Source organism: Falco punctatus (genome assembly GCF_963210335.1).
Source record: "Falco punctatus genome assembly, chromosome: 7".
Taxonomy (NCBI): domain Eukaryota; kingdom Metazoa; phylum Chordata; class Aves; order Falconiformes; family Falconidae; genus Falco; species Falco punctatus.
This window is the reverse complement of record NC_137587.1, coordinates 68,261,688-68,277,339: the sequence shown is the minus strand read 5'-3', so window position 1 is coordinate 68,277,339 and position 15,652 is coordinate 68,261,688. Positions and strand designations below refer to the sequence as shown.

Genomic DNA, 15,652 nt, shown 5'->3' with positions numbered 1-15,652 from the left:
TGCTGGTGACCTGGGCTTGCTCCCGCACTGGGTTTATGTGAGAATGTAATGCCTTTGCTGCCCTTCACCAAAGCAGTTGATTGCACGAGCTGGCAAAGCGGTGCAGGCAGAACTGTCACTCTGAACCTCAGCCCCCTGTCCACAATATGTGCATAACAGCATCTGCCCTATAATGAATGTAACACCAAGTTAATAAATACCAAAAAATTGCAAGTTGCTCTGGTACGCTGTAAAAGAGACCAGTAAACACTACAAATTTACGAAGTAAATTCCAGGAGACAAAACTTTACCCCAGTCTGTGTCCTTTAAAAATATAAGAACACAAACCCATCAGCAGAACAGGTACGGGACATATTCCTTGCAAATTCATGTAATCCAACAAGTGTGTTTTTTCCGCAGTCCTCCACTCATCCTTTTTGCTATTTGTCTGCCAACATTTCCTGGTTTTATTTAATTCTCTGATGTAAGTTCAGAGTTCAGATGTCTTTTATTTCACACAGAGTTACTATGAACCACCGTCATCACAGTAAAGAGGATTAGCAGAAAGGAATGTCAACAGTACTCTCCACCTCATCAAAAGTGCACAACCTCAAGCAGTAACATCATCATTAATATGTCACTATCTTGACTATAATTGCATACAGTTCTCAAGATCACATGCTTACCCAGATTATTGTGTGCTGGAGACATAGGGTTTGGTGATAAGTTTGGAGAACCTGAAAATCAAGACATTATAACTGTTAATGTGGCACCTGCACAAGGACAAACACTTGCCCAAAAAGTTCAGTGCTGCCCAGGCTTGTTGGCGGGATAACCCATTTCTCGCTGAAGTCTCACTTTGTGACACCAGCAGCTTCTCTGATGTTGATTACTCTTTACATAAATTTCCAAATGCTATTACTTATATCATCTTGCTGCATCTGCAACACTGCTAAGCATCTTCATAATGCATTCACTTAAGCTGAGCCCATTAATTTTCAAAACTGAGCATGCAGTTGGCTGTTTTACTTTCACTTCCAGTTATCAAAACTCCAGGTACCATCATGACAGCTAGTTAGCTGGGCATTTAAGAGCTTGATTTTACATCGCTAGGCACAAAACACACTCGGAACAGTCAAAACCATACCGCTTTGTATCAACAAATCTTACTGTTTTCGGGACAATGAAGCATTGGATCAAGCTATACAGATCTGACCGAACAACTGTCAGAATTTTATCCCAAATCATTTCAATTTGGTCCACATGTTCTGTGCATATATTTCAAATATCTGCACTTGGATGTCCAGAGCAATTTCCACAGTCTCTGGATGCCACAAGGATGCAGACAGGTAGTACAGTCCATTTTTTCTTTTCATCTCTACACTGAGTTTGGTTGGTTTCTTTAAAACTTGTTTTTCTAGAAAGGGGGAAGTCCACAATACTTGAAGGGAGGGATATAGCATTTGAACATAAATTGGGTATTTATAGCATCTTCCAGGCCAATCCTATTCCAGTCCACTTCCCAAAAAGCCATACATACATTCCACATGTCAACCACACTGCCAATAATTGTATGCACTAAAACGGATCGTGTCAATAGGCTTACACTTGGTGTAGACAAACCAACCCACGCTGCCTTCCTCCATCTGTATAACTGTGGTGAAAGACTGAAAATCAGTCATCCCTCTTTTAGAATCCCACGTACGCTCTATGGCTGAAGGCATGCAAGAAACCAGGATATTTATGTGCAGTATTTGCATTAATTAGGTTCTGCATGTCTACCTGTATGTAAGTGCCATGGATTTGCATATCACTCTTGCAAAGCATCAGCCCTTCTAACCAAGGATGTGTTTTTGCTCTTCAAGCAAAAGTTTTATGAATTCGGAGTCTGATTCAGTGCTTCTTATAAGCAGTGACACCACTCAGATCAACAAGATGCCCTAAACAGTTACTCCCAGAAAGATGAGACCTGCATGTTTTGGTTTAAAGTGTTGATACAGGTTAGCGTGAACACTAAGGCTGCTCATTCTAAACCTGGTTACTGGTTTTCTTGGAAATGAAAGAGAACCCAGACTTTCAACTTCCTTTGAGACATAGCCACTAAACGATAAACCCATTTAAAAAAAAAATCTGCTAGTGGTCATTTCAAGTATAATAAAACTGGATGTTTAAGTATGTAAACAACCAAGCGATAAGGAAAATGCTTCTGCAGAAAAGTGCCAGTTATGTGCTAAATTTTCAAGTGTGTACAGATGCAAGGACACAAATACAACACAAACTATCATCCTTAGATGTGTCTCCACTGTTGCAGGCTCCTGTATCATTAGTAGTATCTAATGATGAATATTGGGGAGAACAGGAACATGCTGTACCTTTCACCAGCAGCTCCAAAACACACCAACTTGTGCTTTGCATGACATGTCAGGCTACACTTGCACTCCTACAGGGATAAAATACCTGAAACCACCATCTGATCTTCATTGTCGCAAAGAAAAACTTTAAAAGTGTCTCTGATATGACCTAGAAAGCTGCAGCAAATGGCACAAGATGACTTACCCGCATCCATGCTGGGGTTCATCTGGTGGTCACTAGTTTCTCCATCCTCACTCAAATAGCCTGGAGGAGGTGTCTCTAGAAGCATAAAATGATCATACTGTCATTGCAACTAGATGCAAAGTCTGGATTTTAGATGCCAAAAACATATACTCTGTTATGCACAAGGAGCTGAATTTCTTTTTCATTACTTTTCTTCCTCAAGCTGCTGAAAGGAGGAGCTGGCACAATCAGGATGGTATTTCTGAATAACAGAGGAGGGGGAAACAAAAAAATCTGGATTTTCAGTCCCATAAACCTTTAAGCCATGTAGACAGTTTTCTGTCCGCATATTTTTCCTCTCCTGGTGTGCAGCTGCATAGCTTGTCCATGCAAATAAGGTGTAAATTGCTTGTAAAAGAGATACATAAATAGAAGAGCTCAATTTCATCAGAAATGTAGAGAGTTTTACTCAAATCAAAATGGCTGAATTTCACTCAAATCTAAACTTGCTAAGGGAACATTCAGCTTTAGATTTCACAATAAAATGAGTATGCACTACCGAAGGGAAGAGGTGAGTTTAATGAAAACAAAACAAAACTATAAACAGCGCTGTCGTGTGCCTACATTTACAGCTTTCATCTATTTTTATATAGATTCCCACTCCTTAGCTTTGTAGCAACAATGGAAAAAAGACTTTCCAGTCCTCAAGCTTAGCATACATAGACACAATTCTCTGTGCAATGTGACCCTTTTCCCTCCACTCGCTGTATGGAAGATATATGGTACCTGGAATGTAGTTGCTCTGTGGCTCGATACCCGCTGGGAAGTTAGTGTTCTCTGGAATAGAATGACTATAATCATCTAATGGCGGGAACTCAGCTGGGATCTCTGTGTGCCGAGGCACCAGCACTGGAGGTAACACTGCACAAATGGAAAGGAAAAAAATAGAACAGCTTTAAAATAAAATGACTGAAACCCTAGAAAATGAAGAGAAACTAGTCTGGAGTAACACCCTTAAATACATGCAACACCAAAGTCACTAATTAAGGGACACAATTCGATACTTGCTTCTGAAATAACAGCAGCAGTTATTCTTAACACATCTCAGCTGGGGACAGGATAAGTGCTTATCTGAACACACCCAGCCTGTCTGCCCCTTCTAAGGCAAAGAAACAGGTCATCCTGAAAAACCATTTAAGAGAAGTTATACCACATGATTCAAAAGGAATAAATTTCACATAAAATGAAACAGTAAGGTAGGATTAGCATAAACATCCAGACTGGTTCTGCAGATTTGTACTGACACGCAGCAGAAGTATTTGCAGTTCCAGATGAAAGTCTCTTTTAGAGGCAGGAGGAGACTTCAGAACAGGAAGTTCAGTTGTGTTGGGAGCTATTCTTAGATCCACTTCGACTTAACAGTAAGTTTATCCTTAACTTAATACCAAGAATTAGGGATGCACAGAACACTGCCATAGTTCATAGTTGTATCCACTATGTGTGTGAATTGTTTACGTGCACACAATGCCGTATTAGGGACCTGGCAACAACGCAACCTGCCCGACTTGGATTTTATCGATTTAAAATGGTATTTTCCCCCCGAGTGCAGATTCATAAATTATTCTACTGCATACAGTAAGAGATTATCATCAATAATAGATACCCTTTGGTTTTAAAACCCTACGCCTGCTGCTTTATTCAATTTTGAAATGCACTTATAAATCCCTTATGCTGGCACTGAGAAGCTGAGGCATCTGCACACAGGGCCAGCAGTACCTGGGGTTTCCACTCTTTGGTAATGATAAGGATTCACACAGACTTCATCCTTCTTCATGTTAAAGGCATACTCGCACATCTCCATGGCACGCAGCTCATGGTGGCTATGAAGGTCTGGCCACCGCCACAGCCGGCAGTAGATCACATGGGGAAGACCCTTCCGGTGAGACACTTGCAGCCGGCCATCTAGTGATCTGCAGCCAGAATATGCAAATGACAGCAATTTAATGGCGTTAATACATGTGTAGTACTGATGACATCCCACCAAACACTTCACCTAATGTGAAGACTGCAGACCAGCAGGAGGCTCGAAGCACAGGCTGCCCAGCCAACTCAGTCAACCTTGACACAATCCCAAAAGGTGCTAGTCACCAAAACCCACGGGGACAGTGCTGCAAGGAGGCATTCTGGTCCCAGTCTTCAGGCCAAGGAATCATCTCTGAAAACTGTAAAATGTTTGTTTTACATAGGATTTACTAATTTTCTGAGAAGAGGTTAATTTGGAGGCAGAAACAAGAGCTACAGTAAGTAAGAATACATTGAATCAGCGGTACATCTGAAGTATTTGTGTGTGTCCTAACAAACAGGCCATTTGCACAGCTCTCATCAATTTGTGCTGTGCATGTAAAGGTATCACATCTTAAAATATGTGCCAATAAAACTAGACTTTTAAAACAGAGACATGAATTTCCATTGTGACAAAATAATCCAAAATTGATACAGATTCCTTTTCTGTAAGTATTCACAAACATTACAAACAAGAAAGGCTTCCAGTTTCGTTTTCCAAATAGCAGCTTGAAAACGAGAGAAAATTTTTTTTCAGCATTGCTTACTTTTGTTTTTACATCTAGCCCATGTCTCCTCCAACTTATTTTTCACCTAATCCTATCCTCACCCCAGAACAGCCTGTTCCTAGCAAACCTTCCTGGGAAGCAAGACAACCATGTTCAAATCCTCTCCAGCAGAGGAAAGAGTTGTAGGAGGGTCTCCTCCACCCTGAATGAGGGCTCCACTTCTTGAGCTGCTAAATGGTAACTACCCCCAGGCACTTTCTTTGAAGTCTAACCCTTCATTTCCCTTGCTTTTCTTAATGACCAAAATGAAACACTTCAGGGGGTTGGTGAAATTAAATATTTCTACTTTTAATTTGTCAAGGAAAGAAAAAAAAAATTAACTCGGAATTATTTCCCTTGGTTCTTCGTGTTGGCAGCCACTCCAGAAAACCAAAAGCAAACCAAACCAAAACACACAAACAATTATTCTAACAGTGGTTGCGCCAGTCTTGGCTGCCGTATAAGAGTTTTTCCAAAAGCTTCTCTGGCAGAGCGTGGTAACACGCACACCTCCTGTAAACACTGTTACAACAACAAGGAAGGCAAAACGCAAACAATTCAAGCTATTACCAGCAAGCACTTGATTTAGGGGAGCAAGAAAACATGTCATTTAACTGTTAACTATGAAGTATGTAAAGAGGCTATGCCATCACTGAGGGACTTGCTGGTACTGGTTACAAAACATCTAAAACCTGCAAGTATATTACAGCCCTAAAAAATGCGCAACGCCCACAGTTATTATTTATAGTATGCACTTATAGTATGTATTTCTTCATATTGTGCCTGTTATTTATGGATCATGCATTCTCTTCAGACTGCTCTGTTATGGGGTAATCAGCCAGCTGAGTATCTGGCATATTTTCCAAGCATGTTCTTATGCCAAGCTCCTTCCAAGGACAGGAAAGCAGAAATTGTGTCTTCCCAAGTGGAATCGTCTAGAACTGATCTTCTGTGGAAGGTGGGAATCTTGGTACTGATTTCAATGGGGCCAAGACTTGACTTACGTGACCTCAAAACTTGTCAGTTTGGAAAATTAAAAAAAAAAACCAAACCACACCAAAAGCATGAAAATATTAACTAAATTTAACAAGAAGAGAGTAGGCTGAAAGAAGAAAGAAAATGACTGCTTTTCTGTTCTGCTTTCAAACATCTTTGCCCACTTAGAAGGATATCTTACATCTAAGTAAGAGTAAAGGAAAAAAAATTACTTCAAGATTATTCCAAGTGTCCCGCAGGAGATACAACTTTGGCAAGTGTTCTTACACTGTTCCCATTCACCATCAGCAGATGGACATCACAGCAGCACAGACAGATTCGGGTTGACATTAGCAGCTGAGATGGGGGGACTAATACAAAGTCTGCATGACTTTGGGATTGCTTGCAGGGATGGGTCTCTCCCTACATTTCCCAGGATAGAAGAAACTCTTTTATACTTACAACAAATTTCTCAGTCAGCTACATGGTGAAGTGCACTTCTCACTACCACCCCAGGACTCCTGGTAAAAGCTATGAAGTCTTTACAGAAGAGGAGCCAGCATATCCACATGCCTGGCTCACTCTCTGGATGCAGTGGCCCTCGCCACCCAGGCTGATGGAGCCCTTCTGCTGACAAAGGTCTTGCAGGAGACAGTCACCAAGTCACTGATGTCTGACCAGCCCCCAAATCCTGAACAGCTCCAGCAGTTATCTAAAACAAAACCAGCCTAAAAGCGTAACACAGCTCTCGAGCACCAGTAACACAGCTACTCAATTTTTGTTACCAGAGACTGCACACTGCAAAAACTGTGTTGGGCTTGCTATCTACCGCTGCTCACAGCATGAATGCTCTCTACAAGGCAGAAGAGATGGACTTCTCTATAATCTTATGTAAGAAGACTTTTTAAAATGACAGAGCCGTATGTTTTATTCTCGAATATAATAACCTCCCCTTCTCCCCTCTCCCCTCAATATGAAGATAAGGTAAAATAAATTCTATTTCCCCAAAGCCCTGGGGGCTAATTACATTTTTATGATTGTGAAATCCCTCCTCTCTGTTAAGGGACTTGGGACAAAACAACATTGTCTGCATGTTCTTGGGAAGAACGTGGCTAAGCAACAGGGCAGCTTTATTTCTTTCAGCTGTCCTGCCTCAACCCTCAAGTATTTTCTCCAATGCAACAAATAGCTGGTATGGCTGAGATGGGACACAAGATTAGATGAAGAAAGACTGTGCTCTTCTAAAGGCAGCTTTTTATGTAGATATAGCACCCCAACTACTCCAGTCAATTGCCATGTCTTTATTAGCTAACTGAATGTGCATTTGTTGATGCAAACACTTGATGGACCACAAGAACCGTCTTGAGCACCCAGTCATCTCACTTATGAATCACAGAATCATTTAGATTGGAAAAGACCTTTAAAATCATCAAATCCAACCATCAGCCTGGCAAGCTGCAGTCCTAAGTGCAGATGTGCCAAGCTACAGGACTAGCACGACCTTGGTAAGATGGTCTTCCTCCTGCCCAACACATTCCCATTCCCACAGCCCTGTCATATCTCATCTCCCTTGGTTCATCGGCTCTTGTCCCCTCAGCATCATACCACAAGCTGGCTCAGGTCTCTAACTTGGCAGAAGGCTATCCACTTTTTCACGGGTTAGCAGGCTTTGATCATTCTTGGAGGAACCTGATGAAAGCCAAAAGCTGATGTGAGTTAAGCTAGTATGTACTTCTGTTAGCATGTACTACAGCTGAGGATGCGTTTGACTGGCTCACCATCTCTGGAGTCTACCGCCCTCAGGGATGACCCGAGCATGTGTCTCACACATCCATATGCAGAGTAATCTGACAATAAGCTCCATAGGACACACAACTTCCACCCTTTCTTGGTCCTGTTCTGAAGCACAGTCTGATCTTGAAGGCTGAAGTATTCCCCAAATCACCCGCGAGCTCAGCATATCCAGGCTTCACTAAAATTAGCACAATTTAAGCACTAAGATTTCCGCTGGGTTACTGAACCCTGCCTCTTACCTTTCTTTTAATCAGCCTGTGTTGAGCAGATCTCCCTGTACAACAGACTTGGTACATTTATTATTCCATACTACCTAACAGGATTTCTTTTAATATCTTTCTTTGGCCAAAAATTCAGTATTGGATGGTTCTCTCTAAAATCAGCACCGTTTATTTTGATGCAACACTATGTTTTCAAAGTGTCTCTGTACTGCATGGTGGGCTTAAATAGCAGAAGTTGTAAAGAGCTTTTCTTTGCACAGTGTCAATGTTTAGACGGAGCGGGTGATGCAGACTCACTGCCAGAGGGTGTTCTAGTGCATCTTTCGTAACTAGCACGTGTCCTGAACTTGCAAGAAAAAATGAGAAAATATTGTGATCCACAAGCCTGCTTTACTAAGGGAAATATGATGAGCTGTAGTTATCACCGCCTGCAAGTGTAAGAGCACGTAGGCTATGACAGCCTGCAAGATAAGGTAAAAACAACACCAGAACATAGCAAGATTCCTGAGCTGATACCACTTAGCAGTGGTTTATAACAAACAAATAAATTCAACAATGATTCAGAAAAACAAAGGCCTGACATGACAAGACAAAGAAGCAGCAGCAAGGAGGAACACAGAGGCTCAGCAATGTCAAAGATCAGCCACCTGAATGATGACTAGGTGGCCAGCAGACCCCCGAGGTGGCTGTGCCGAGGTGGGAGAACTGGCTAATGCCTCGCAGTACGTTTGTCCCAGCCTGTGCTGTGGGTGGTAGCAATACAGACAGTAACTGTGCACCCTTATCCTGCATGTAGGATACAGCTCAGAAGACTCAGTGCTTGGCAAAAGATGCCCAAGGAGAAGCCAGCCAAAGGCTTGAGGGTTCCGATACAGGGCATTCAAACACGATCAAGAGGTACCCAGTGGAGTGGTTACTCCACACCTTGGGCAGTTATAACCAGAGATTAAAAAGTACTGAATGAAGAAAGAGACACCAAGACTCCAGGAATGCAATCAGGTCACTTAATTGCTTGCACAACAGTGTAAGGCATGGTCAGGACACCATTTGCAGTGTCCATAAGAAACAAACAAAAAAACCTCTCAGGCTGAACACCTTTAGGATTAGTCCATGCTTGTATTTTGTTACAAGCCATTTACTAGGAATGTTTAACACATGAAACTGCTACTCCAAACTGTCCAGACTACTGCTGCTCAAAGAACAAAGGGCAACAGTGACTTAACAGCAAAAACAGAGAAGGGAGGAAAAAAGGACAAAAACACTGACAAGCTTTTTATAAAAAGAAAAAAAACCCAACCCTCTGTGCCTGCCTGAAAAAAAATGAGGGGTAAATAGGAGAACATTACACTGCATAAGAGGAATTTGATTTCTGGGCCTCATTAGGGTTTTTTTCTTGTTGTTGTTGGGGGTGGTGGTGTTTTGTTTGGTTTGGTTCGTGGTGTTTGGTTGTGTTTTTTTTTAACCTAATTTAATTTGTAAGATCCTGAACTGGGAAAGAACAAAAACCAAAAACCACTCCACACTTTGAAAGATGTACTTGTTATTTTCTATTTTCGTCCTTGAGTATTCTGCAGCTGTCTTTCCTCTAGATGGAAAATGGAACTCTTCCTTGCACCCAATTGCCTTCTTTAAAAGTAAAGTTGAACTCCATGGAATGCAGTAGTGCAAATTAAGCAAAGTGATATAAGCAATAAATTGTTACAAGTTTTTTTTGTCAAGTTGGAAATCTTCAGATAAACTCTATCAGAGAGCCACTCCCTTCCCTTACCACTCAGACACGTACACTCCTGTTTGCAAAGCCCATCAGTTTTATATCCCTGTCATTAATCTTCCAAGAAAGCAAAATAGCTGAAAGCTCAAGTATCCAGTAACACCAGCATGTGCAAAAAAACGGTTAGGAAAAGAGAAAAACAATCAGGAAGAAAAAGTTTAAGTTATGCATTTCCAAGAGGTTCTTATTAAAAACCATGAGCAGAAGCTGGTTTTAAAAACCATGAGCAGAAGCTGGTTTTAAAAACCATGATAAATAAGTTGCCAGCATGCTCTAAAATGCACCAAGAACCATGGCCACAGGCTGTGATTTTCTCTTAAGCACAAAACATGATTAGTAGCTCCTTACTGGCCCTGCATCTGGTCTACACCAGGAAAATAAGCATTTATTCTTGTAGCAGAATCTGGCTTTTGTGTGCAGAGCACTGCAATATCCACAGGGCTTCACTGAAAAGTTGGATAATATCTCAACTTTCCCTGCATACTGGCCAAACAAACAACACTGAATACAAAAAAAGACTGATGCAGCACATCTGTAATTCAAAAGCTGATCCTTTGCCATCTCTTTCCCCTCAATTTGCTCAGCATCACTAAATTTTCCAATTTCTGGTACAGTTTTAACAGTACTGTCATTCAAGTTCTAGAAATAGAAGTAACTGTGTCGAACTGAGGCTTGCAATGCATGTTATCACACTGCCATGGAGGAAACTAATAATTAATACTTCCACTTAGCACTTAAATTTATAGAAGATTAAAAGTATTAACAAACTTCTACTTTGCAACACATCTCTATGAAGAGGGTAACTTTTCACTACCCCCAAAACAACGAAGGTAAACGATTCTCCCAAAGCAAAAGAAAAGTTTGTGTCAGAGCCAACACCAGGAGTAAGGAGTTCATCACTCCCTTGATGCTATCAAAGATCACTGCTATTTGGCACTGGTATTTCTCTCATCCGCATTGCTTATTCTTCCCACTAAAGTCCTCCTTTGGATTTAGAAGTAAAACACATCCTTTACATCTGCAGATGGTAGCTGACTTCGGATGCTTCTGACCTTCGCAAGGAGTTGCTAACAGGAGCAGAAGGACTGTGGCAAACACATGAAGAGGAAGCAATGGGCAAAGCCTGGAAACCCATGCAAAGGTTATCACGCCCTCTGAGCAGACCGCTGCGTGTGTACTTACAGGTAAGCACAGGATCACAGCCAGTGGGTGGCACAGCTCCACACATCTGCTGGCCATGAAGTCTTGAACAGAGACCAATAGAACCTACAGCCTGCAGCATCAGGTAAAGATTTTAAAGGTTAAGAGCAATTCCTATTTCTTCTGATGCTGCACAATTCTGGTACTCAAGTCTCATGGGTTTGAAAAGCAGCTGACAATACAGAAATTACCAATATCTCTTGTGTGGGCTTCTAACTACCTATTTACATCTCTTGGTCTTTACTAAGGTTTGCAGACTTCCCCTTCCCCCACTCAAAAGCTGAAGAAATACAGCACAGAGAGTTGATGTCAGGATCAGATTATGACAGCATGAGTCATTTATTAAGATTCCAGTAATGCTAAGCTCTTTAGCAGGTGCCTTGAGACCATATTTTTCAGAGTCTAATTTCAGATTCAGACATAAGTACATTTTATTGGTTTACCATAAACTGTCTGTCCATTGTTGCTTCTCTAAAGCTGCCTTCTGCTTGTCCTGTACCCCACAGCTCTCTTCTCCGAGCTGCGTCCACTTCTACTCCCTGCTGGCATGCAAATAACACCTTAGTTTAATTTAGATTTCTTTAAAGCTACAGATAGATCTTGTTTTGTCATGTAGCATCACAATCTAACTACTTTTTCCTCCGCACTTTTTACTAATCTCTGTTATTTACACCACTCCTGCTCATGCCACAGCTACAGAATATTGGCTACTGGCTATCAAATCCAGCTCTCTTTCCTTTATTTTTGGCCATTTTGTAATTATCCACCCCTGCATCCCTCTCACCTCCTCCTCTTTCTGATAGCCCAGTGGCACAGCAGCTAGGTACTTCAGAGGCCCAGCCATGCATGTCCTTCACCCTCCTACCCTAGAATGGACATAATATATCCTAATGTTTAACTAAGGCTTAATCATAAACCCATTGCTAAACTTCCTAATATACATCCCAATATTTCTGCCATCTACACTTGTCCAACTGCACTTGGACCTGCAAGGCAGATGGCAGTTCTCAGAAAAGGCACTCTTTTACTGACATTTCAAAGGAAAGCAATGAATTACCCAGCAAGGCACAATCCCGAAGACACACCGTTACTAGTAGCTGCAGCAGAAATTACGCAGTTAAAATGTCTCCAGTGGTACCCCTCTACCCTTCAGAAGCTCACAGCTGTCAGCAAAAATTTTTTAAAAAAACAAAAAATGGTAACCCACCCCCCAACTATCCTTGTTACTACTGCAAGAGGCAGATAGGGCAAGCTGTATTTTTGTAGCAATGTGGTAATTCACTACTACTAGTCTACCATGAATAGCAATTGGTAGCAAATAAGAGATGTAAGTGGAATCTGAAGGTATTGCATCCAAGCCCTTTCCCAGTTACCTTTTGTGGAGCAAATGTGACTTTTTGATTGATTTTCATAACCCCTCTAAATTTGAAATCCAGTTTTTCTAAGCAGTTCTAGTCCTTTCATTTATTTCAGCGAAGTTTATTTGTCCAAATCTGTGTCAGACTCATCTAAATTTATTTGTGCTTGATCCTTAAGGGGACTGGGGGTGGAGGAAACAGACACAATAAGAAAATCAGCCTCTCAAAAGGAGCGTGCCTTTCTGAAAAGTCATTTATCATATGAGCTCGTCATTTCTTCCCAGAATCCTGTGTTTAACTCCAATCATGAAATCCAAAACCCAACACACTTCCATCCAACCAAACCAGCAACTTCCTCTCTCCGAGGAGATTCCAGGCATACTGATGGGTCTGTGTATTTGTATGTTCAGAAGAGTTTCATAAGGAGAAAATGGATGGATGGAAATGCCGAAGAGATTCAGATAATCTTTCATAATACAGAGTGCATTCAAAACAAAGGCATTTCAAGAAAGACTGAATAACTGGAGCACATGGTCCTGTTAGCAATCAAAAACCACCACCACCACAACAACAACCAAAAAAAAAACCCACACGAAAGAGAAAAGAAAGCTCTTTTCTCAGTTATTCTGTTAGCTTCCATGGTACTTATGCTGATTTACATTTAATATCTAGCTTCAACATGCATCTTCTTGATACTGTAGGGAAAAAAAAATCTTCCTATTTTCACTGAAGTCAGGAGAGCTTTGCAAATTAGCATCAGCTGTTGATACAGTCCAAATAAAATCAGAGCAAAAGAACCAAGAAAAGAATATGCTTCTTAATTGCTGAAAGAGAAAAAAACTAACGTACTGCTCAATGTTTAGACAGAAGTCTCACACCAAGAACTACTGCCCCAAATATATGTCTGCTAACAAAAGCAAAAGTGATTATCATAGTGAGTGTTGAAAAATGACAGTTTTAAGACCTTGGACTCTCCTTCATAATATATACAATTCCCAGCACCTTCAACAGAAACTTCATATAAATACCAGGAGTCGGAACTGACTTCTCAGAGAAATGTTTGTGCATTTTATCAAGTTGGGGCAAAGCCAACATTTCTTATGGAAACATTTTTGGTGGTCCTGGGCAAAGAACATGTTTACTGTATAGCAGATATAACTAAAAATACACTGTGTTACAGCCTCCAATTATCTTGTTTGGAATAGTTTGAGGCTACTCAAGGTTCCTTGTTGTTATTTTCTTTATTATATAGTGAAAAAGTTGCTGCTTTTCCTGTAATTTGAAAAGCAGCTATTTCAAGATTTGACATCTGTGTTTGTACCTCCCACGCACGGATAACAAAATCCAGAGTGAAATTTTCCAGAGTGCCCATCTCCTATTTTTGAAAGCAACTCTGCTACTTAAGACACAGATCGATACTTTCCTTGAATTACGTAGGCCTTTAAAGTCTTTCATTAATTCCACTGGCTCTACATTATATTGCTTTTCAAGCTGGTTTAACAGCAATTCAGATATATAATTATTTGCACAACCAGTACTAATTAACAGCATACCACAAACCAGGGGACCCGGTCCCACAGACGCTCACACTTCCGTCCAACATCCACCCCCACCCCAAGCCCCTCCGCAGGGACGTCCTTTGGGATCCGTTCAGCAGCAGAGCTACACATGTGCTCAGATGGCTCTGTGATGAGGACCTGTTCTTCATTAAGGGTGATCAACGTGAAATGAAATGCAGCTTGCTTACAAAAACTTTAGTCTGTGTTCCTTAGCCTTCAGTCTCTCCCATTCTCTCAAACAATTAACCACCTCTCTTTTCCAATCGAGCTTTCCCAGCCTCCGACCCACTCTGGCATCCTGCGAGTTGTTAATGAATCAGTTCTGCATGAATCATTTCCCATGTGCAGACTGCGTATTTCATCACAGAGCAGATTCTCACAGACTTTCCTCCTTGGTCCCGATGACAAAGAACTACCTCCGCTACCAAAACAAGCCTTGAAGTTTCCACAAGGAGTTAACAGAAGGTGTGTGAGAGAGGTGAAAAGGGTAGTGGAAGAAGGCTGTGTTAATTTTACAACTCTGACTTCCTTAATTATGAGTCACCAGCAATGCAGGAGAAATCCAGATTAAAAAGTAAACCTAAAAGAGTGTGATGTCTTAGGGGAATGCTGCAGATTTAAGATTAAATGCCTCATTAAAAGCCCACAGAAGTTAATATTTTACAGTCTCTTATGTCTGTAATTACTAGTGAAACCAGAGACTCAAGACTCTGCAAGAGTTCGTGCGTGTTTGGAATAACACCTTTGTAAACTTCTCTGTCTCATAATCAGGTTTTACAACACATCTGAGGAAGGGAGGGATGAGAGGAGGTGGTGTTATAGGTTTTCGGTTGGTTAGTTTTATTTTGAGGGACTGTTTCTATACAATAAGAGAAGAGGGTTTCTTATACCAGAGAGGTGGAAAATGCTTCAGCTGAAATGTTTTTTTTTCCCCACGAAAAACTCTTAGCAGCAAAAAGGGAAGCTATGTATGTGGCCTACCTGAAAGCTTCCTTTCTTTTAGTAAATCTACAGATCAGTTGAAAGGGTTTTCTTTCAGGCTGCCACTAGAAGCCTAACAGCACAGCAGACATGCCATGCAGCAAGAGAAAGTCACTCCCTCAGCCATCCCCTCTGGCCAAGATAATTACCTTCTTCATGGAAGCCCAATTCTGCTTTCCTAAATTACAGTTTATGTTAAGAAATAAATAAATAAACCACACTGAAAAACTTCGAGAACAGGAGGGGAGAACAGTATTTTCCCGACGCTGCAAGGCACGAGGAATTCCCTTGCTCACCAGACTTTAACATGTTATAGCTCCCTGAATCAGGACGCACCATTTTCTCATCAAGATGTGCAGCACTCGCTATCTATCTGAAGGAAAGCAGCACCAACACAAGCACAGATGTTTTCCCTCTCTCCTTCACTCTCCCCTGCTGTAAACTACACCAGCTCTGCACTGGTGATACGGCTGGGAGCAAGGATGTATAATTTCAATGCTTAACTCTGACTAATGCAGGATGTGTGGGAGAGCAACCCAGCGGCATGAATAACAGCTCTATAAAGCACGTATCAGTACCACACTAAGTCATTCTTATCATCCAAACAGGATCTCAAGCATGTGCGTGCACAGTACCTTTCCTGTAAAGGTCTTATCATTACTATTGCTTG

General features: G+C 41.3%; 1 protein-coding gene across 3 annotated transcripts in view; it reads right to left on the bottom strand.

The window, feature by feature from the left end:
* Positions 1–15,652, bottom strand: part of SMAD3 (SMAD family member 3) — a 79,240-nt gene that overhangs the window by 18,496 nt on the left and 45,092 nt on the right. For all 3 annotated transcript variants that reach the window (XM_080396975.1, XM_080396976.1, XM_080396977.1), the window contains exons 2-5: positions 4,291–4,484; positions 3,301–3,435; positions 2,536–2,610; positions 666–716 (exon numbers count right to left, since the gene is read on the bottom strand). In XM_080396975.1, the coding sequence (XP_080253101.1) occupies positions 666–716; positions 2,536–2,610; positions 3,301–3,435; positions 4,291–4,484 (455 nt within the window). The remainder of the gene's footprint in view (positions 1–665; positions 717–2,535; positions 2,611–3,300; positions 3,436–4,290; positions 4,485–15,652) is intronic.